General features: G+C 41.4%; 1 protein-coding gene across 2 annotated transcripts in view; it reads right to left on the reverse strand.

The window, feature by feature from the left end:
* Positions 1–22,920, reverse strand: part of negr1 (neuronal growth regulator 1) — a 114,061-nt gene that overhangs the window by 55,182 nt on the left and 35,959 nt on the right. For both annotated transcript variants that reach the window (XM_040184261.2, XM_040184260.2), the window contains exon 3: positions 6,227–6,352. In XM_040184261.2, the coding sequence (XP_040040195.2) occupies positions 6,227–6,352 (126 nt within the window). The remainder of the gene's footprint in view (positions 1–6,226; positions 6,353–22,920) is intronic.

Genomic DNA, 22,920 nt, shown 5'->3' on the forward strand with positions numbered 1-22,920 from the left:
ACCAAAATATAATAGTATTGTGGTGACAGGGATATACTTTGGGAGTCAACTCAACCAATCATAAATTCAAAACATTTTTTACTGCACTTTCTATCCTAGGGAAGAAAACGCTACGAGAACTAGAGCAGAATATTAATACAATGCAGAGTACACAAAAATATTTTATTTCGCTGACTTGTGATCGGGTAGCCTAAAAATGAAATGGATTCTTTCTAAATGTCCCCTTATCTATTATCTTGCATGCAATCACGTGATGCAATCCCGTGGGGCAATCCGATTAGGTATGCGGATAGCGTGCAGACGAACACCAACAGCAATCGGATTTCGAGTTTACTCACTTTGGACCCCCGATTCGAGGGAGTGCGGATACAGTGTGCGGATACAGTGTGTTCGTCTGCACGATAGGGCTATCCGGAGACGGGGTTCACCGGGTTCAGGTAAACTAGAGTCCGTCTGCACGGGGTCTTATGTGGACCTTGATCAACTACATATTTGCAAAGCTAATGTTGGTTCACGGTATGTATATATTATTTAAATTAATTTCCTTCAAAAGTGGTGCGGTTGTTTTTTTTGTGGTTTGTTTTTAAGTCGCTGACTGGGTGTAAATGATTTATGGCTGCAAGCTTCCAATAAATAATGCAGGGAGGCACTAACGCAGTGTTAATTTTCGATAAAAAAAGCTTTACTTTTCATCATGATACTAACACTCCATTAAAGCATGTGCCAATTGAACACCTCTTCAGTCCCCAGAACCCAGCTTGACAGCTGGAAGAGGAAGCGTTACACAAGGCCCCTGCTGTTGATATCTGAAAAATGTAAAATGCAGCGCCTAACTCTTTATCTTTCAACCTCCCATCGTGTTTAAAGCGGGCTCAAGTGTCAGCCCTTGAACTGCGCCGCAGTTCATTGCAAACTATGAGAAAAGGAATCCGGTGCTGAATGAGAGATTCCCGGCGAACAGGCGGCCAGAAATTCGCTTAGCATCTCATAAAGAGCTGCCAAATTCCAGTGAGACACGGCAGCCCACAACTCAAGGTCTGTAGTAGTGATGTAAAGTCATTGTGAATAATGCATTGCACGATTCACATTGTAACCGGCTGAGCCGCCGCACTCATGCACTCGCTGGTGGCGTTTAGTTCTGTTGGATCGGGCTTTGAGTGAGCTAATGTACACATACTTACTCGTCAGTTCAAACAGATGCCGCTGTATGTTTCCTGGGGAAATGTTTTGGGGAAGAGTTGCGTCTTGCATTTAAATGAAGAGGCACCATAACGGGAAAAAAATACAGTGTGCAGAGGCCTCGGGTCCTTCACACTGTATGCCTTATGTGTGTTAGTTAAAATACGATAAAGACCATGACGATGGATTTACTCCAAACTGTCAAAAGCAAGAGGAAGCTTTGTGCTCACAGATTGAGAAAAATAAAAATGACAAATTGATGATCTGATTGATGCACCAGGATATTTTTTTTATTTAAAAAAAAGTTTGAAGGTTGTTACTAATATTATGGTTAAAAAAATCTCAAGAAACATTTAACTTTCCCTCGAAACGGTAAATCTACCCTCTTTTCCTCCTGTACTTAACATTTTTTGGGATAGTAATTCACTTTCCGTTTTTTTATATTTATATGAAATAGTTGTAATAGTTGTATATTTGTATTTGTATTATTTTCATATTGTTTTATTGATTTGATGTATCCATTATATTATAAACAGTATACTTGCCACAAATGAGTCATCATAGATGGTGACCAGTATGTTCAAATGCATTATAAATAATTAATGTTTAGCAGACGTTAAACGGATATTTAGTTCTTTAAGGAGCCTCGAGGGACCAAGCTCTTTGGTGCATGCGTTTAAAATACAGAGTAATGTTCATCTCATGATGAGAAAAAGGAGGATCTGTCATGGACAAACCAGCAAATGTGATGAAATGTGTTTGGTATTTTAAGAGGCATTGGAGTATTTTACACTTGGGAGGCCTTTTGTGAAAAGGCTTTCACTAAACCTCGGGGTTTAAACAAAGTTGTGTCTCCTCTAAAATGACGCGATTACCCTTTATTCTGTATGTGGGAGACACCATAGGAAATGGAGTATTATTTATACTAGTGTTATGCTATGACTGCTTCCATGCATATGAGCTTTGCCAAGATCTTCTCTGACATCAGACTTGTTTATATTATAAGGAAGGAAAACTAAGGCTCATCGAGTTATTCTTAATTAATTTAAGTGATTGACCTTAACTTTTAAGTAAGTGAGAAAAAGTCGGCCCCAGCTGAGTCCCATCACAGGAAACAATTGAGCACATTTTCTGGTATAGTAGTCAGCCCTTTCGAAAGGTCACACTGCTATCCAATGGATTCAAATCTCAAGTGAAAAAGGTCATCAGAGAATTTAGCCCAGACACCCAGCCAACCAATCTGAAACAAACTTTATCAAGGACAGTTTTAGCCCCCTCCCTATGACCTGAAGACTGGTGAGGAACCAAGTCATAGTGTTTATGAGATACTCCGAAAGGCTGACGTGTCATATAAGCTAACCGCTAAAGTATTATCGCCATAGTCCTTCTATTGGTATCTCTCTATCCAGCTTGTTTTTAACCAAACAAGCAGTTTGAGAAGATCATAAATCCTTAAGTAGAAGCTGCAGGATCCAAAATGATCGCATTGATAAACACAAACTTTCAGGCTTCCCAGGAATTCTTTCTAACTGGTGACAGCTGCAGCACTGGAGCAGCCGGGGGTGGAATCCTTGCTCAAGGGCAAAAATGTTAAATGAGAACTAGTGAGAGAAAGTTTTCCTTTGCACGTCCAGATCTCACCGGCTGATAAAGGGACTCTCGCAGGCTTTCCAGTCATGAGCAACCTTATCACGCAGCAATCACCCCAAACTCCGGAGGACTTCACTGCCAAGCACAATTTCTACATGGGTAATTAAACTGTGCAACCATACTTCGTCAAGCCAACTGAGCTCCAGACATATGCTGACACCCTTTCTTCTCCTAGTGGAATGTCAACAAAGATGATCTATGTGTTACGAGTGCTTGCCTCAGTTTGCATCCCTCCGACTGAAGACTATTTATTGACTTAATATGCACACATCCCAGGCCAGAAATACCATCTCAATAAACAGTTCACGGCCACACTTCACTGGAGGCACAAAGTTCATTTTTGGTTGGCAGGAAGCGGAAAGAAGGAAAAAAAGCAAACACAAAACAGTCGGAGGGGGGAATAGGCACTTGACAGTCAGTCAAGGCAATTTATCACCCTGTCAAACTTCCCCGACTGCTGCAGCAGTCAAAATAGCCCCACTTCCACCTAGAATGGATGGCTTGCCATTTGGACCTATTTGTGACTTTATAGCCACATCACCTGCTTGGCCTCATGTCAATGAAAGTAGTTGTTCCAACCGAGTAAAGGTAGCACGAATAATGTGCTGGAGAGTGCTGATACGATTCATCAAACAAAAATCATGGTTTCTATACAAATTCACAATACAAAATGTTTGACTGAAAATACCAAATGAACCCCAGTAAGCTAATAGGGGGGCGGGAGGGGAGTACAGTAAATAAGCAAATAAATCTACTTGTGTTCATTTCTTCAAATAAAAGTTTGTCCTATAGATTGTGTCCACAGAACACAACGGGTCAATAATAATTGAGGATTTCCATTGTGTTTAACTCAAAGTATTTGTGTATTTGCTTATATTTTCTGTAATAGCATGGCAGTGTTTCCCCTACCAATGAACAAGGGGGGGGCTCCCTTCCCACCAAGAAAGTCTGAAATTTATGAAAATAAATAAAAAAATAATGATTTGTACTGAAATAATGATTTTGTACACGGCAGTTCCGCCCCAACACGTGCGTGCATGCAGATGCATATATGCGGACATACACAGCGCGTGCACAGTGTAATACAACGGTCTCCAAACTTTTGTCAGCCGCAAAACTTTAATTAACAAAGCAAATTTTGGTAATGCCAGTTTTGGGATCGAGACCTCATTCTAGTAGTCATTGGATTTTCACCTAAAACTCTCCATCTGTACACATTTTAAGTTTAGCAGGGTTTACAATTTTCTTGAGATGACCGGTATTATGACCATTTACAACATGTTGTCATTTTTCCAATGGTGAAAAGCAACCTGCAGTTCCATTTTCCCTTAACGGTAGCTTAAGTAGTTCAGTTGGGGGTGTCTGCTTTTATTGAAGTGACATTCATAACTGACATGACTGTGTCCATATGCTTCGCCTCCACATTCAGCTTCCCACGTGCACTCACTGGCTGGAGCAGTTTTGCACATCCAACATTTGTAATTGAATTCCATCGATAGGTAATTAGCCTATTACAACCTTTCAGTTGTACCATGTCCTTTGGACAAATGGCCCTTACAACAATAAGCACCTCAAAGATCCCACGGCAAATGGCTTCCTTTCTGATGTGCTGGGAGACGGCCTGTGATTACATTTTGTCCCGGGCCCCTTTCATTTGACCAGCATATCATTTATTTCCCGGCGTACTTCAAAGTGCGGACACTTCAAAGAAGAAAGAGTGACTGCCACTCGGACTCTGAGGATGGCTCTTTTGATCATCTTCTGAAAACTCCCCTAACGCAATCAGGGCCAGCACACCAGAGAGGAGGATTTGACAGCCATAAGATAAATGCAGTCATCCTCACCGCTATCAGATAAGCACAGCGTGCTCTAATCCATTAATATGAAAATGAGGGTGAAGTAGAAGGGTGGGGGGCAGCAACAGTTAAAGGCATTTCAAAGGGGGGATTCAGGACTCCGAGCACTTAATAGGAGCCACCAAAATAAATTATAATGGTAATAAAAACTCTTTGTTAATTCACCGTAAATGCCAGAGCAAATGGGAGGGTCCTCGGCAGTGATGAGAGATGAATTTGTTATGGCAGAACTACTTAATAAAGAACGGCTTGTTTGATTTTTTGGAGTGAATGTGCTCTGGCTTTTTATTCGTTAACCACTGAGGTGAGAAGTAGGAACGTTCCAGGGGATATTTCACATTTTTTAAATATTAATACTTACGCAACACATTTTCCCAGGATAGCTACATTCAATTTAAAAAAAGGGTAATCTTTTCCTTGTGCAGATTTCATGCACATGAAGGTAAAACCCTATAGGGGTCCTTTAGATAAGGTCATTAACAGCCATAGATGAAGCCATAGATGTATTAATATAGACTAATAGAGTGGTTAATAACAGGTCAAATAGTGGTCTAACTGTTTCCCTCTATGCCAGGTGTGAAGAGTAGTCACAAGGTTGATCATTTGATTACTTTAAATCAAGTAAAACATGGATTGTCAACTAACTTATGGTTCAATGATTCAATAAACTCAAAACATGACTTCCAGAAAAAGTACACAAATCCTGTGAAATACAATCGCACCAAGACAATTAGCTGTTGACTAGCTTTCACTGATTAGCCAATTGTCATTATTAACCTGTAGGTGGCTGCTCAGGTCACCTGCAGTGGACGAGGTTGGACGGCTGCCTGACAAACAGCCGTATACTCTGCATTTCTGCACATTTCTGTTCTGCTCGCCGGCCGAATGTTTTGACAAATTGCTGGTATTACCTCCTTTCCTTTGGCGGGTTTTATGTCATTTGTGACAATGAGAGATCTCCACATCCATCGGAGTGAAATGTAGCCACCCTTTCTCTGCCGTGACGTGTGTCTGAGCTGGAGTCGCTATACGTCGAAGTAAAGAACTTATTATATAAGGTGCATCGCTAATCTTGCACATTGTCCTTTTATATTATAATCAATAAATTATCAGATTAAAATGAACATTCAGGCTCCCTCATGTCGGTTAACAGTGTTTTTCAGATATCACAAATCTTTAATTAAAAAAATATATACTGGATTTTTTTTCTGCTGTCACTAAAAAATTCCATACTAATGTAAGTAGGTACATTGTATCTCGACAAATGTTTATAGGTAAAGCGGTAACTGATATTGGGTGGAATCTATTTCATAACTGAAAAATAATTGTCCTTAAATATTGCATCATCACGTGTGTTTGTTGCCGTGAATCTTTCCAACCTCAACCTTGCTTCCTCCTTTCCATCTCTTCATCCACAGCCTAACTACCAGTCCTCTCCCCCCATTAGTCCATCACTTATTGATCCTGTCCATGCTTCCTCGTTTCCTCTCTCAATCCACCCGTCCATTAGCATAGGTATGTGAGACGGAGAGTGAACTCACCTAATGGGGTTATGTGTCTCCAGGAAATGCTCGGCTCGGGTTTCCCACTGGCCGTACAGATGAGCGACACGTTGTTGCCCTCGTTTACCGTGATGTCGGAGGAAATGTCATATATCTTGGGAGGAACTACAAAAAAAGAAAAAGAAAACAGAAATACACAGGATCAGCACTCCAAATCTGTGATGCACGGCTCCTTCGCCAACATCACCTTTAAGTGATATTACATTCGACAGTGAGGTATGTTAGATATCTTGTCCGGTGACAGGTGGGTTTTTCAGTGAGGGGTCATTCAAGCACAGAACGAGCTGTACTAAAATGACCTCTCACTTTGTGTTAAATCACACTGGGCACCTTATACGCAGACTAGATCATGAAGTTTGACTATTATTGTTGAAACATTACTTGTTGGGTTGTTTTGACATAACATACAAAGACCACCGACTGGGCTTCCTGGGTTCCCCAAGAATAAACCACTGTAGGAAATAAGCATCACAGCAAAATGTTAACTTAGTTCTTGAAAAAATGAATAAATGTCACAGTTCATTTCCATATTGCATTAATTGTGGATGTGAAATATCTATGTCCACTGCATTTGTTTCAGTCTGACAGTGTGTGGTGTACTTTAAAACCGGACCAATAGGAAGAATGTAATCTATTCAATCTATTTTTGCCTATTAACACTTCATAAGCTAAAATTGGTTTGAAATTAATAATTCAAAATGCAAAAATGTTTTTGGACATCGCCTGAATGCTTCACCGTGCACTTGTAGCCGGGCTTTAGTTATTTGGGCCCTCTATTAGTTGCTAACATGTCAGCTAACATAGCTTGATAGCCTGTGTCTGCTCACAGGGAATGAGAAACTCAACTTTTTTCTTCATAGGTATAATTCCTTTTGTGTTCGGGCTCAGGCATGTCGACATATTGTGAGCAGTGATGACGTAACCGTAACTTTGTTTAATATTTTGTGACAGACCTTGGCAGTCAGTCAGTTCCACACACAAAAGGCTTCAATGGGGTCAGTCATTCCCAAACCGCTATGCACAAGAACAAAACCAGACCAGTGAGTCACGGGTCTGCTACCAGGCTTCACTTCAGCCAGCCTGGAAGCTGTGCATCATAAATCAAAGCCCTTTAAAAGCATATTTTCATAAAAGAAAAAGAGAAGTTCTTTTTCTACTGAGGAAACGTCATCAGCAGTCCCTGCTGGACATCGCTTACAATCATAATTGACAAGATTCTAAGCACTTAAATCCTCTTGAAGCTTTGATGTTAAAAGCTCCGGTATTTAGGCTGCTTCAAACACACACAGACACACATGCAGCCGCCCACAAAGGCGTTTAAATACATTTAACTGAGCGCACACACGCAGGCACGCGGGTGGACGTGCACACGAATATAGGCTTATGAGACACTCTTTTAATCTGCAAGATTTGAATCTGTGAGGGAGTGTTTCTGCAGTGGTCTGTGCTATACAGTAATGGCTTCTGAGTCGTCCGTGGCTTCCAACTATTCTGGACCCTCTGATCCCTCCTGAACGCTGCTATAAAAAACAACAAAAGAAAAGTTGATTCCACAATTTCCAGAGTTCCTCTGAAGACCCGGCATCACTTTTTGGAGTCATGTGTTCTCTTTTGTCATTGAGAGCTGTACTGTGTAGAGAAGCAGACACACAATTCTTGGTTTGGACCCACTGCTGCACCGCTAGTCACTAACAATGCCCGTAAACTTGCCCCCATAAACCCAATGCAATGACTGAACGAGCACCATAAAGAGTAGGGAGCCTCCACTTAAATAAAGGATAGTGCATCTTTACGAGCATCAACACTCGTATACCTACAGTCTTTATGGCAAAAGGAAATACAACAGCTACGATTCACAAATCACTGCTTACCCTCTATTATATAGACCGCATGTTTTTTTAAATATTATAAAGTTGAATTCCTCCCAGGTGGGCACACACCGATATGACATGTATGCACAGGTTTTTTACACAGGTAAGAGCGCATGTCGCAAAAATCCAGACCTCAGTGACATGAGAGACAATCACTGGCGTTTCTGTTTTGCGGGGGAATAGGCGTCGTTTTTGATCAGTCGATGTAGATCTAAATGAGATGAAAGTGGCGGACCTTCAATGGGAGAGGACCGGAGGCGATGTTGAATCTAGGTTATTGCTTGTCAGACTCCTGTGTTTACTTACTGTTGACACATCTCCTCAGTGTCTGATAGCACAAAATTGAAAATGTTGGGGGTTGTCTACTGATCCTATCTCTCCCAGGCAGGGACTGAGAAGTTTTAAAGGGTTCTGATGAAGAGCTGTCAGCTTTTTGGCTCAAAACTACTGTTGCTCAGTTGCTTTACTGGATGACACTGTTTGCGCCAGCAGAGAATAGCAAAATTCCAAGGGAACAGAATAAAAGATCAGTAGAAATTAGTCAAACTTTAGACACGTGGCGGGAATGTCTGTGAAGAACAGAATATTCATTTATTCACCAGACAACAACCCGTGCTTTTGTTTCATGTCTTCAAAAACTATTTGTGGGTTTACTGCATCGAACCGTTTAAACCTAAACCGCTTCAGAAAGTAGGGCTGCAGTTACATTTGCCTTTTTAATGCAATCGTGTTATCATGCCAGGACGCGTTAACTGACGAGTACATGAGCTCCGAGATCGGACCTTCTTTCGCATTGGGACTGGATCAGTAAGAACAGAAGAGCCCCAGGTAGGATGGCTAGCGGATCTCGGCGAGGTGCGAACAGCATGTGGGCAAAATCCAAAATAATTCATCAAACGCAGGTCTTGCATTATCTTGCCCCGACACACGAGCGAGAGCATTGGGGAGAGGGGAGGAAAAGTGGGCCAGAACACAGCTGAGATCAGGTGTCCAAGTTGGCCAAGTTACTACTGATGGAAACCAAAAATATCTTGTTTCTGCCGCTTCAAAATAAAAGGGCCTTTTATTATAAGGAATTCATAGGAAAATGTTTTATGACCAAATTAGCAGAGTTGTGTTAGTGGCTATTCAACTAAAGCGGTTTATGTTGCCAGAAGTTTAAGCGGTTTGATCCACTAAAACCACAAATAGTTTTTGAAAAAAATCTACCCTAATAACACTGAATGAAAGAAGAGTATGGAGCAAATATAAAGAATTTAAGATATGACATTTGTTCACTATTTCATCATCCAGGTCACAAAATGTCAACAACTTGTATGAGTCCAAAATCTATATTTACTGCCTACAGTTACATATGAACTATTCATTCTGTAGGAGATGGTGAATCACTAATAGAGGGAATTTGGACACAGCTAAGGCATGCGCAAAATAGCAGTCTGCCATCTGTTGTACCTCATTAAAAAATACCCTAAACAAGATCTTATGTAAGCAAGAGTCTTGTTGCTAGGTTACAGTGCTGAGACATTGCAAGCATTGATGTTGAAGGGCCACAATATGGAGACTTGATATTGAGGTCTGAAGGGGTTTTCTATTTGGCAAACACACATTCCTAATTTTTAATTACTAATAATAAAATAAAGTTACCAAGTGTTCGGTTTATTTGCACTTCATGTGCATATTATTTATAAGTGCATTGTTTTATTATGAATTGACATAGAACATGGTTGAGGTATTAAAACTGTTATCCAGTGTAGAGTATTTGCATCAAAGACCCTGCCAATGAGGTATCACTGATCTGACATCTGTGAAACCAGTTGTATATGGACCCAAATATAACACAAAAAATTCCAGAGAGTCTTATCTTTTACTATAAACTTCCAGAAACAGCAGGCAGAGTTGAACAGCCAGGATCAGAAGGCTGGTGGGTTTACCGGCAGTCAGGCAAGGCGGGAAGAACGGGGATGGTCACAGGAGATCAGTCTGTGAGCGAGCGCTCAGCTCTGCCATGGAAAACCCAAGAACAACGTGGCAATGTGTGTCTGGGAGGCAGGCGTCTAAATAGTGGCTTGATTAATAATCAGTGGCAGGTGAGTGAACAGGTGAAGGGAAGTGACTGACAAGTAGAGTGGGGGGGGCTGGACTGTTACAATGTGGGCAAGTTAAGTAGCCAAACCCAGAGATGATCAATTATCAATGGGCTTAAGTCTCTTTCATAATGAGACAATATATTTTATCTATTTCAAAAGCATGTCTTTATTGAGTGTATTTATTCACTTTCTGTAGATTCAACAATAATGGTACGTGAGTTCCAAAATCTGGCTACCAGCACATACTCAACATAACCAGAGAGTAAAAATTAAGAATCCCCTTTTTTCATGAGGTTTTACACTGTGCTTTTCCTCTGATCAGTAGCCTGGCTAAAGACCACGGTAAGTAACTTCTTCCACCAGGCATGAAAGAGGAAATTATTTGATTGGTGTCCGTCCCTTCTGTGAAATGCTTTTGGGACATTGTTGCAGGCTTTCCGACTGGCTTATTTATTGGTTCAGACATTAGCTTGAAAAGCCTGCAAAGACTAAAACCTTAAGTTCTAGGGTGCATCTCGCTTATTGCCACATTTCCCCCTTTTTTACATCTACTCCAACAGAACAGTCAGAAACGAACGTAACCGCGCTGTCCCTAAAACTGTAATCAGTTTAACTCCTCTCTCACCTACAGACACAGCATGTTGTTTTATTTAAGTGTCAATCCAGTAACAATGCTATGATTGTCGTGTTTGCCCATTTCCCTCTAATTGTCCCTTCTCCAACCCTGCGGGAGGTGCTGAGAGTGAGCTACAACAGCTGATCTGGGCGGTGTCATCTTCCCCCAGGCACACACCTCGGGTGAATAAATGAGCTCCTAATGACGCCACCTTGAATTGAACGAAATGCTTACAGCTGCATTATTAAAATGCGGGGGTTTTCATCTGAGGCTGCAAAGTGGGACGCACACAACTACGCCCTTGTAGAAATTCTGACAAGTCTCTCCAGAAGGACTTCTGCAACCAAATTGCAGGACCCCATTACTGGCTAAACCTACTGCTATCCAGCTTTCCAATTAGAGGACAGAGGGAAAGCCCGGCCGCTCGTCGTAATGGATGGCAGAACACGCTGAGGAGTCAGAGAGGTAGGTAGAGAAAATAAAGAGAAATTACGGCTTCATTTTCTGTAATTCATATCCTTCATTTGTCCAGTGTCATCCCAAACACAAAGGATGCCGTTAATGCCCAAAGCATCTCCTGTCCAAATACAATACAGTAATGGCCTTATTAAAATGTGGATGCTTACTGATCTGAGGACTGATCATGCTTAATCAACAACGTTAAGTACTTTGAAACATATTTAATTTCAAAATTTCAGCTTTTCTTGACACAGGGAACAAATCCTGAGGCCATCTTTGAATAGCTTCATGCAATTCTAAACTAACTACAAAGCTTCCATAAACCACAAGGTGTTTTATATACTTTTATATTGACGGATCATAATATAAAGCAGTAAAATATACATGTGATTTCAGGGCATAATATAAACCTCAGCAATGAGACTACACTGCTATTCCTAAAGGTTTTCAATTCCCTTTCCTCACTGCGAGCAGTGAGATGGAACCAACTTCCAGCCGTTTAATTAGTTGTCAAACAAGGAAACTAAACATAAACAGTGACAGATTGTATTCCTCAAAGGGATTACCTATCTGTGCCATGTCATGAAGAAGGCACAGATCATTTGAATACTTCACTTTGGGAAAAGTTCATCAAGTAGAAAAATACATTTTGCAAGGTTTTTCAATGTACCATGGCCCTCCTTAGCAAGTTTACTGTAAAGACAGATGCCTTTGTCTTGAATTCAAAGCCCTGAGGCTTTACGATTTAGGTATTAGAACAAAAAACTTGAATGGGGATGCACAGATAACTATACAGATATCAGGTATCTGCCCAATACTCTGCACACATATTAATACTTGGAATGGAACTACTCCAATAAAAAACCATCCAGACACCACTAGCACCGGTGCGTCTAATGAAGAACTCATATCATCAGTCATATGGACTTGATATTAATAAAAATGAAAAATTGTCGGCCTAATTATAAAGAAACAAGTGGATTTTTTTTATATATATATATAAACATGTCAATGTGCTGGCAGTGTGTACTTTCAAATAAAAGACATCTAGCAGTTGTCTCCAAGCCCATGAACCTCTAAAGTGTTCACCTCTAATGACACCTGCTGCTCTCTCATAGCATTATTAAACATATCAATCTCAATCATTTCCAACAGAACACACAACCACACTCCAATAATAAAAAAGTAATAAAAATGTTCAGAAAAAGGGATGTTTTCTTTCTCTTTCCATTTATTTGAGCCCAGCAGCAAAAGAAGAAGTGGACTAAGTGCTAAATGGCAGGGCCAAGACATAAAACCTCATCAGCCTTTATTGCTTGTCTTGTTTTGGCATCTCTTATATTCTAAAATCTCCTTGTGGCTAAGATGTTGGGTAGATTAATAAGAAATAAGAATTGAAATATGAGGGGTTGCAGGAGACAGCAAACTGCTGAAGACACAAATAGATTCCCAGCAAGTGCACATTAGATGATGAACATTATTCCATAATAGTATCATTATCTATGATGAATCCAGTGATTCCCATATTAATGTACTGCATAAATTCGCCAGAGGGGCCAATGAATGGTGTGTGATTGCGGGAATGTATGATGATCACTGTATAGTTCCAACTTCAACAGATACATTTTTGATCTAACAATTTCTCTAATATAGTGCACTTTCAAAGTGTTGTGTTAAACATCGGATTCCTCTGTAATAGTCTTTTTTCATGTTGGTGTGACCTGGTAAGTATTATTGCTCCATTTCCATAAGCGCACCCAACTATTACACTGTTATGTGTTATAGTAGGTGCACCAGGCATATATTCTTTCAGAATAACATACACCCTTTTTCAGCCAACTTCATAATTGCAGCTAAATGTTAAAAGCCGAACAAAGGAAAGACCGAAGACAACCCTAACCCACCTCAGGGTATTAAAATTCAGCTGGCTGTGTTGGGTGTTTCCCTTACCATTCTAACAGGGGGGCAATATTACATCAGACAAATGCAATATTAAGCTGCAGATGGCTGGCTACTGACCTAACTTGCTAATTTAGCCATGCTTTACACCAGTTACAACTAACAGCCAACTCTAGAGATGGAAGAGCTAGCTCGCTAACTTGCCAGAACCGAAGCCCATAAGCATATCGGTCCTGAAAGTTAATATTACCTTTAGCACCCAAAAACAACATAAACCATTATTTTAAAAAGAGCCATCTAAACTGTCTAGGCAGCGTTGACTAATATGTGCTGTGACTAAATCCACTTCTAACTATGCTATGAACATGAAAATGGCCAACAGTGAAGCAGATCTTACCATTCTAAAGTTCTGGTAAAATAGTTGACCATTAAGCAGGCTTCTTGTAGAAATTCAAAGAAACTATGAACGCCATTTCTGTTCAACTGGTAATTAACCATTCATTTATGATATGCCTGTCATGACCTAATGGGGCAAAAATAACATGCTTCCGCAGTGTCACAACCAATACATGTGATGAGTAATTGCCAATGAAGTTAACGATGCAGAAAGCATGATTATGGAGAGCTTGTTACCAATTTCATGCACTTCTGGGGGATTCATGAATTAAGGGAAATCTATTGATGAAAATGAACTTTTCGAAATACCTTGTGAGAGGCAATTAATCTTCAATGGGTGAGCTGCACTGGGCATGTAATTCAAAGATAAGCTATCACCCACTTATTGAAATAGTTTTTAATTTATTCATGCTAATCAGTGTCTTTCAGCCTTAGCATCTTGCTTATGATAAACAAAGTTTCCCAGCATGGGCCACTCTGCTTTTGCTTTCAAGGATGATCACTGGTTTTTCAATTAGCTGCATGGCAACCAAGTCTTTGATTTGCACCGCCATGCAAAAGGCTCATTTCTAATAGTTTATTGTAGAACACTGAGACTCCCAGAGGGCAAGCTGCTCTCCAACAACGAAATATCAGCCGGTGACCAAACGACCGTTGCTATGGGTGATCCTCCGTGCATCTCCGCTCCCGGCACGTTTGCGCGCGTGTGTGTGTGTGTGTGAGAAATGGATGATCTGATGTGAGCACACAAAGCTCTGTCTCCATCTGCCATTGAGACTTGATACAGCGATGAAGGTCAGAGTTCAAACTTTAGAACCCGGTTTGTGATTAATGGGGAGAGAGCAGTTGGCAGCTAACAGACGCGCAGCACACCCAGTCTTAGAGAAGTAGCTTGGCTGTGGGCAGCTTACGATATACCATGTGCTGGCACCGTGTACTGGCTTACAGTATAACCTAATTAATGACTTGATGTATAAAAGGATCACCTATATACAAGACTAACTTGCATTAGCGCAACAGAAACGGTCAACTGTCGTAGTTGTCCTTGGCCGTTATGAGTGTCCTTTGAAATATCAGAGCTTGGGCTTAATCGAGGGTCCCTTATCATTGAAGAAATGCAAAATGCTCTGTATTCCATCCATTTGAAATAACAAAGCTCTCACCTTGAAATATGATTGTATATCTGATTTGTTCATCTGGTTTGCTAAAATTCCACGAAAGGGAAGTGGCAAGTTTTGGGAGAAAAGCGTCTTAGCACATTAATGCATTGTTTGTCAAACTCTCTGTTCTTCTATCTCTCTCTCTGTCCTGATTTATTCCCCTCATTGGGGAGTTGTACAAGTCCATGATGAATAGCACTGACTGCCAAACAATTCAAGGTTTGAGTGCTGAAAAGGATCAGTGATTAGTGATTCTCAGAGCGTGTGTGCAGAAACATGTGTGGTATGTGTACCTGTGCACACCCACAACTATCGACTGTTTTTTTTTGTTTTTTTCACGGTCTGCCCCTTGGGCTGGAGGGACAATATTTGGAGTAAACATTGTGTAGGTGATCAGGGGATATTCACACCCACTGAGAGCTTCGGGAAAGGCCAAAGTCATGACTATTTAATAAATTGCTCATTATCAAAACCCTGATAGAGATGTCTCTTCTTGCCGTTCTTTCACAGTGTGAATCCAGACAAGATCCCCCATTGTCATATATAATGGACATACAGAACATTAGCGCTAATTTTAATTAAGAAGGTCTCTTATCTGCTTTGCCTGGTTGCTGTGTCTTTGATAATACACCCTCTGACACTCTGTAAATAAAGCTGACCATTAGATTCGCTAACAAAGCGGGAGGGCTTCTTCAACTGCACACTAATACAGCCACAAGTGACGGAGGCCGAGTGATGGAGGAAACGTCTTGCTGCTCTTTAATTGCACTTTTAGGCACTGGATGAATTTCAGCGATGAGACCGGAGGGAAGCGCTCCACTGCTGGTAGCCAGTCCGCATTCAGGGTGATGTATGCAGGGGTGCTGTAGTGCCAGGGAGCGCAGCCTGTGATATTTATCTGCCCAATTAAGGCCAGTGTGTTCCAGGGACGCCCACCAATGTGTCACCCCCAGCCAATCTGCTTCACAGCTATCTTGTCGATTGAAGGTGGTTTTGTATGATAAACATTGCAGAGATGTACAAGTTTGGATCTAACCAGAAGTGATAGAACCTACTTCTGTGTTCGGATTTGCACCTTTTGTTTCGTCCTCCATGGCTTTCCCCCGATTGGTGCGGATATCCAGAATTCAATAAAAATCATATCGGACAGTAAATACTACTCGTTACATTTTCTCAAGGTTTTAATTGCATAACATTTACAAGAGAAGAAGGGCTAAAGAAAGCTTTCATTCATGTCCACTAGTCATCTGTCCCACTAAAATGAGCATTATTAAAACTAACACTTACACCTGCCTAAATTGATGAAGGCGTGCGACAAAAAGACTGTGACAAGGAGACATTTGTGCCGGCAATAACTGATTACAGATAGTTAACGTATGGATATTTTTTTTTTAATTGTCGTGACATTGAATCTGATACTGATGTAAGCAAGACATTGCGGTTAATGTTAGACTAGAACGACTATATATATATATATATATATATATATATATATATATATATATATATATATATATATATATACATACATACATATATACACACATACATATATACACACACACATATATACATACATATACATACATACATACATATATATACATACATACATACATATATATACATACATACATACATACATATATACATATATGTATGTATGTATTTTCATACACCAACGAGTGCCGGCGCCCGAGCGAGTGGCAGCCTTCCTAGTAGCTCGTCCGTTCTTGAATTTCCCCTCGGGGATCAATAAAGTACTTCTGTTCTATTCTATTCTATATATGAGGGATATTTAGGCTTTTTAACTTTTAATCAATAGTTGCATGGCAGCAAGCGTGTGAGTAACGGCTTGGTCAGCTTGGTTCCACATGTCTGCCCACATGTACTATTACCTGGGTTTACGCTCAGTCAAATAGAGACCAGTCAGCACTTGGCGGGTGGAAACCTGTAATACAGATTGGCCCATTGGCTTATCAATTCAAAAAGCACCGTTACCACTTGTGTGTGTTTCACTTAGTATGCGCAGCAGTGAGTGAACACAGATGTGAACATGTCCTGCCCGTTAATCTAATGTTTCCATAAGTACAGCCATGTGGAGAATGAGTTGAAAAAGGAAACCTAATTAAAATGGGAGAGTTTCCAAGAAATTTCTCAGGGAGTGAGTCTTGGTTTTCTGCTTTGCACAAACTCCATTATGCCATTTGGAAGAATCATCACAATGAGTCTGATGTACAATTCTGATGAACCTCAAAGTACAAAGAGTACAAAAACATCACTTCACAATTCACGGTGAGTAAAGTTGGTCCAAAATCACCATGCAGAGTGGTAAATCTTTCCATAATGGGTCCCTGGGAATCTGAGATGAAGAAAACTCAACATTTTGGCTGGTTAAAGGAAATGCAGTGGAATAATTGTGTGACAGTCACACATTATGTGATAGTGTGTTACCCAAATAAAAAATGCCTCAGTTACTCTCCACTCATGTTGCACCTATTCCCTCTCTAGAGAAGAGATACGTGAGAGCCGAGCGGCTGACCTCTGCCCTTATTCGTTTTAATTAATCATGGCTAATACCAGCCATTTCCATGATGAGGACTCACATTAGTGCGAGTGCACAAACACACAATCCCCTATTGACGAATGCACAAAAAAAGCACACGCGTCATTGGCATGCAGATGCAAACACATAATGGAGAAAGATCTACAGGTTCTCAGATAGGAATTCAAAACCACGCACACACGTGACATTGATTAGTGGCTAACTAAATGTCAGGGGCCATGGGGGCAAATCTGTTCCTTTTAGACACACTCCTATTCTCTTTACACTTTCCCTGCAATATTAATGGAAGGCCGCTTTGTTTAAACGCATTATTATTCCACTCTTGATACAGTTACTGCAGCTGTGGACAGTGACACCGATTCACTAGCCTCTTCTCACAGCCCTCACAACACATGAGGTACTATTGCTACAGTGTGTTGCTTTACTTCAGTACCAAACAAGTGTAAATATAATAACATCTTTCAGCAAATAATTGGGATTGGAATAATGTCACGCGCAGTTACCTCGACTGATATTGCAATTGTGTGATTGGTGAAATACCTATTTAACACATATTCAAATTGTCCTTGAAAAACGAATGAAAATGTTTTTCTGTTATTTTTCTGAAGTTCCGTACCAAACAAAGACGTCTGTGGAATAGGATCTGCAGGCGAGGACATCTTCCCTTCTCCCGGCTTTAAATGATGCGTTTGTGCCTGGTGAGCCGGCGCACGGACCAATCATCGCCCTTCGAGGAGCTGCTGGGAGGTAGCGGGATGTCACAGAGAAGTGGCCGTTTGTTCAAAAATAACAATGTGGGCTTCTTTGTTGCCCTCTTGACTTGTTTTGGCAAGCATTTGATTGATACGCACATCCAATCACTTGCTGAGAAATTTTCCTGTTTCTTGGCTAGTTCTCCGAGGACTGACTCTTACTGGTGAACATCTGCAGCACAACAATGTTAAATATAAAATCCTATTTTGACATTTTGTACATTTATATAAGATTGCCCCCTTCGTTGATTCGCATTTAGCCATACTGCAAATACAGTAAATGCTGTTTAATTGTGCAGCCCTATAAGGACAGAAAGGGATGAAGAATTTTGAGCTTAATTACTGACGTGTTGAATCTTTGGATTAATTCAAAGACCTGTGTTACAGTGTGGTTGTCAGCACTGTACTTTCGGGCCACGGTCATGAGAAAATGTAATCTTTTTTTGAATGCACCCGGCAACTAATGAGAGTGACGGACTCATTGCACATTTGGAATAAACAGAGATTTGCTGGGCCTTATTCTGTCGTGCTCTGTAATTCCTCTCCATCTCTGTGCTGACATCAAAGAGAGGAGCGACGACTTGGAGGTTTAACCCTCCGCTTCACTTCTCACCGAGAAACACTCCTCACACACTGACTCACTCCACGGGTGTGGGCGCCCAGTTTTCACTGTGGAGCCGCTCTGATCCACATTAATGTCCAAAGCATTTTCATCACACAGGATTATGTCTCACTTTTTCTTTTTTTTTAAATTGTTAACTCTATAAAGAACTACCACACACTGAGGGGCCTGTAAAGTCTTACATAAAATCCTTATCGGATATACTGCTGTTCATTTCGATAGTGCGTGATCCTGGGACAGTTTGGTAGCAAGGCATGCTGGTAACATGCACTTTGCATTCATTACAACTGACGCACACTACAATATGTCAGCAAGCGTCCTCAGAGAGAATGCTTTAGCTCAACATCCAGGCCAACTGATGGAAGCTTGAAACACATTACCGGTGCCCGTGTAAGCAGTCACTGCCGAAGGGAAGTCTGCCTCCTTCCACCCTCCTCGCTGTGACAAGATATTCTTAGATGAGAGGTGCGGTGCATATTTAATACATTATCACATCCACAATCTTAATTAACAGAGGGCGAGGAAAAGGAATGGCTGCTAAGGATGGGGGGGCTGTCATGTAATGTGTGGAAGATGATACCGATCCGTCATTCCTCTGTATCCTACCATCAGATAGTGGTCAGGACTACAGACTGTAAATAGGTCGGTGTACGCGTGGTGGAGATGCAGATATGCAGATGAAGATCAGCGGTGCAGTGGGGTAGAAAAGCAAAAGAGTGGCCGGGAGACTGTAATGGTCACAGCTCTGAGGGTTGTCTGGGATGTCACTGATGTCCCAGTTTGACGCCGTAACCAGTGCAGGGCCACAAGGCAGAACCCTCTTAGGCTAATCTCGTTAAGTCAAGCATTCAAAGGGAGGGTTAAACTGCTCGCCAGCTACATGAACCAAATGTACCTGCTGGAAAACATGGACCTTTTCAGAAGTTCCTCAGCCCCCAATGGCCCTGATGATCATTGCCTAGTCTGACTCTGGTGGATCTCAAGCTGTTCCATCCTTCACTTCCCAAATTATTCCACAGTTTTGCAATTTTTATGTAATAAAAGTAAATATTTGCATCACTGTGGAAAAACATTACATTACATATATTCTATTTTACAGCAACAATGAAGAACAAAAATACAGTGGGTTTTGAATTCCATAATTCTCTCACTTCTCACAGGGTTGCAATAAAGCTATGCCGGTGGGGGGGTGGCTTGAATGCAAAAGTCTAATTTGTTGAAGTGACACAAGGTCTTTGAGGGGGGTAAGTGTCACGTAGAGATGAAATGATTGTGAGAGACGCGTGTGCGGGCACACTCATCTCCAACCTCCTGCCTCTAATGCAGCTGCACGCGATTCATGTGTTAAGAAGTGTGACGATCACTAAAAATTCCTGCTGCTGTAAACTGTTGTCATGCTCAGGTAAACAGAAACCCCATGGGATGTGATTACAAAGAAATGTTCTTGGTTGCAGTGGCAAAATGAATGCCTAATTTCCCAATGTCATTAATAGCTAAGAGGTTTTTGCTGATAGAGCGCGGACAAAGCAAAGAAAAAAATTGAATCATTATGGGAAAAAATAAAGAAAGTTGTAGAACTTTAAATTAGTTTCCAAACGACAAAATGATCCCAGATCAAAAACTTAGGGGAGTATATTTCTATTTGCCTCATCAGTGTCAGAAATTGTTGACTGAAATGTATGAATTGGATGGATATTGATGACATGACCAAACAGAAGCAAGCCCTGCGGCTGTGTGGGAACAGACGTACATGTCAGCATAATTACTCGGAGGATGAGCTGGTCAAGTATCCTTTTACGCACCGGAAATGGGTTGAGACCGTTGCGCATTTCCATACATATACTTACATATACAGTAATCCCTTCCTGCTCCCGTTTGCTCTGTTTCCCCTCGTGTTGCACCGTCTGGTAAAAGCTTAAAAGTCCCAAAAACCCAATGCCTTGAAATCATTTTACTTCAACTGTAACATTCGTGTTACAGCATTAATAAATGTTGTATGCTTGGACTGAAAAGCCCAGATTAAAGTGCCCAGCGTTTTTCTTCCATTTCCTTTCAGCAGATGAAAGAACAGCGTGCTCCCAGAAGCCTCCCCAACGTGACAGAGCTGCTCCCTCGCTCCATCTCATCTGTAAAGAAATCCCTGTGTTCTCCATGAGTGGGCTTAAGCATGTGTACACAAGTATCGCACAGTGACAGGTAAGGATTCACAACGCCCGGGGCAAATAAACAGACTAACCATATGGTTTCGCCGGTACGGAGGAGCCTTGAGAGCTCACATGCGTGGATACGTATATGAATAAAGAAGGGAGAGAGGCTGACAGTATAGATTATATAATGAACCACATCTTGACTACCATGAGAGCCCAATCAGGGATATGACCGTCACCATTCATCAGCCGGAGTGAGTCATCTGTATTATAACATTCCTGCTGCCTGCAGCTCACACTCTGATTCACAGCTCCGTCTCACAGGCTGGCAACCCATTTGCCTGATGACTCCGCGGTAGATTTAGATAACACAATCATAACACCATCAACAGTCAAAGAAAGCAAGCATATGAGACCGTGTTCAACTTTTTTACACTGTTATATTCCATAATCCTCATCTCAGTTACTTTTGATATTTTTGCTTTCCTGTATCACTGTCCAATTATTATCTTGCTTCAAGACGCTTGCTTTTATATGTCTTGTGAAGTATGCTGCTGGTTAGGTGTTATTTATAAGCTTTGTTTGACAAAATAAAGCTTCTGTTTGCGGAATACAAATGGCTGCCTCGGTGTGTAAGTGATGCCTCTCACTGAATTACCGACGTGTCACATTTTGTGAACCGGAGTGCAACAATTGGTATTTGTCGGTCAAAACGTTGCCAAATTTCAGCCACGAGGTCAAATCCATCAGGAATTCTGGGCATCGCAAACCGTATTATAAAGCCAACAGCTGGCACATTAGCTTGGGTTTGATTGTGGCCATATGGCCAGTGGTGAGGAGCTGCCACGACCCGGAAACACCCCTGGTAAGATTCCCATTACCCAATGTACTTCAGAAAGGCTACATCTAGAAGAACCCCGTGGGCCTATAGCGACCATTACTGCCTGCCAAGCAGCGGACTGCAGCTCGTCCCATGTATACCGAGAGGCACGCGCGCCCCAGAATGACGCTGAAGCGGAGGCTAGTTTAAGTAGCACAGCTAAAAGCTAGACAGATTGCTTGAGTAAAATTTGTTATCTGCAAAAGTTATACAACATATTACGTCAGATTTATACGACTAAGACGGATTTAAAATGTCACTTACTTACAACATATTTAAGTGAGCAGTTACTCCTTAAATGTACAACGTCACACATACACACACACACACCTTTGGGATGCAGCACCTTTGATTATCAAGGTTTAAGCAGGGGTCAGTCCCTGGACGCATCAAGTGTGAGTTCCCAGGGTCCTTTCAAGCTGCAATGCCTCGGGTCTCACTCCTGGACTTTTAACCTTTTAACCGCCTTAGTTTCAAGGTTAACACCATCCGGGGTTACGCCATTAGAAGCGTTTCTCCCCTGGTCCCTAAACAAAACGGTTGTTGCCAAACGCTTATACGATGCCAGAGCTCTATATTTTTGTTTTACAGACCTTCTCCTTGATGTATCTTTGTTAAACGTGATACAATCTTAAGCTGCTTTTTCCATTCATTGTTTCAGAAAAAGTGCAAAAGAAAACGCTTCTGCTGTAGAGGAAGGGGCTGCTTGCTTGAAGCATCACTAACAAGATGTATAATGATCGACACTGGCAGTTGAAGAGATTGCCCCTCTGACCTTTGGTCTATAGGACAGCCACTGTAACTGAAAATGCAAATTGGCATTTGCTATTTTTAGGCACTGAGCTAATGTGCATCCACATCAACAAACTGCAAGCGAGTCTATAAACATTCAGCGCCTTACTGAGCGATCACCTCAAACCACAGACAGGTTTTAATCCTGTGACCCTCTGATAAGGGACAGAATTGTTAACCTCACCTCCTGTAAGGGGAGGGGCAAGGGCTGCACCCTTGGCGTCGGCGCGTGCTCCTGACCAACCAAAAGGTAATCAGGCCTGTAGACACAAAACCACAGCGCCATCCAACACCCACGGCGTACATTGCTAGAGGTTGGAGGTTGACACACGATAGCCAGCCGCTTACAAAATACGGAGGCACAAACTGCGCTGAGGCCCCCCTGCCTTCGGGGTTGTCTCCCATAGCGTTCTGTTTCTGTTTCTT

Source organism: Gasterosteus aculeatus, chromosome 8 (assembly GCF_964276395.1).
Source record: "Gasterosteus aculeatus chromosome 8, fGasAcu3.hap1.1, whole genome shotgun sequence".
In the NCBI taxonomy this organism is placed as follows: Eukaryota; Metazoa; Chordata; class Actinopteri; order Perciformes; family Gasterosteidae; genus Gasterosteus; species Gasterosteus aculeatus.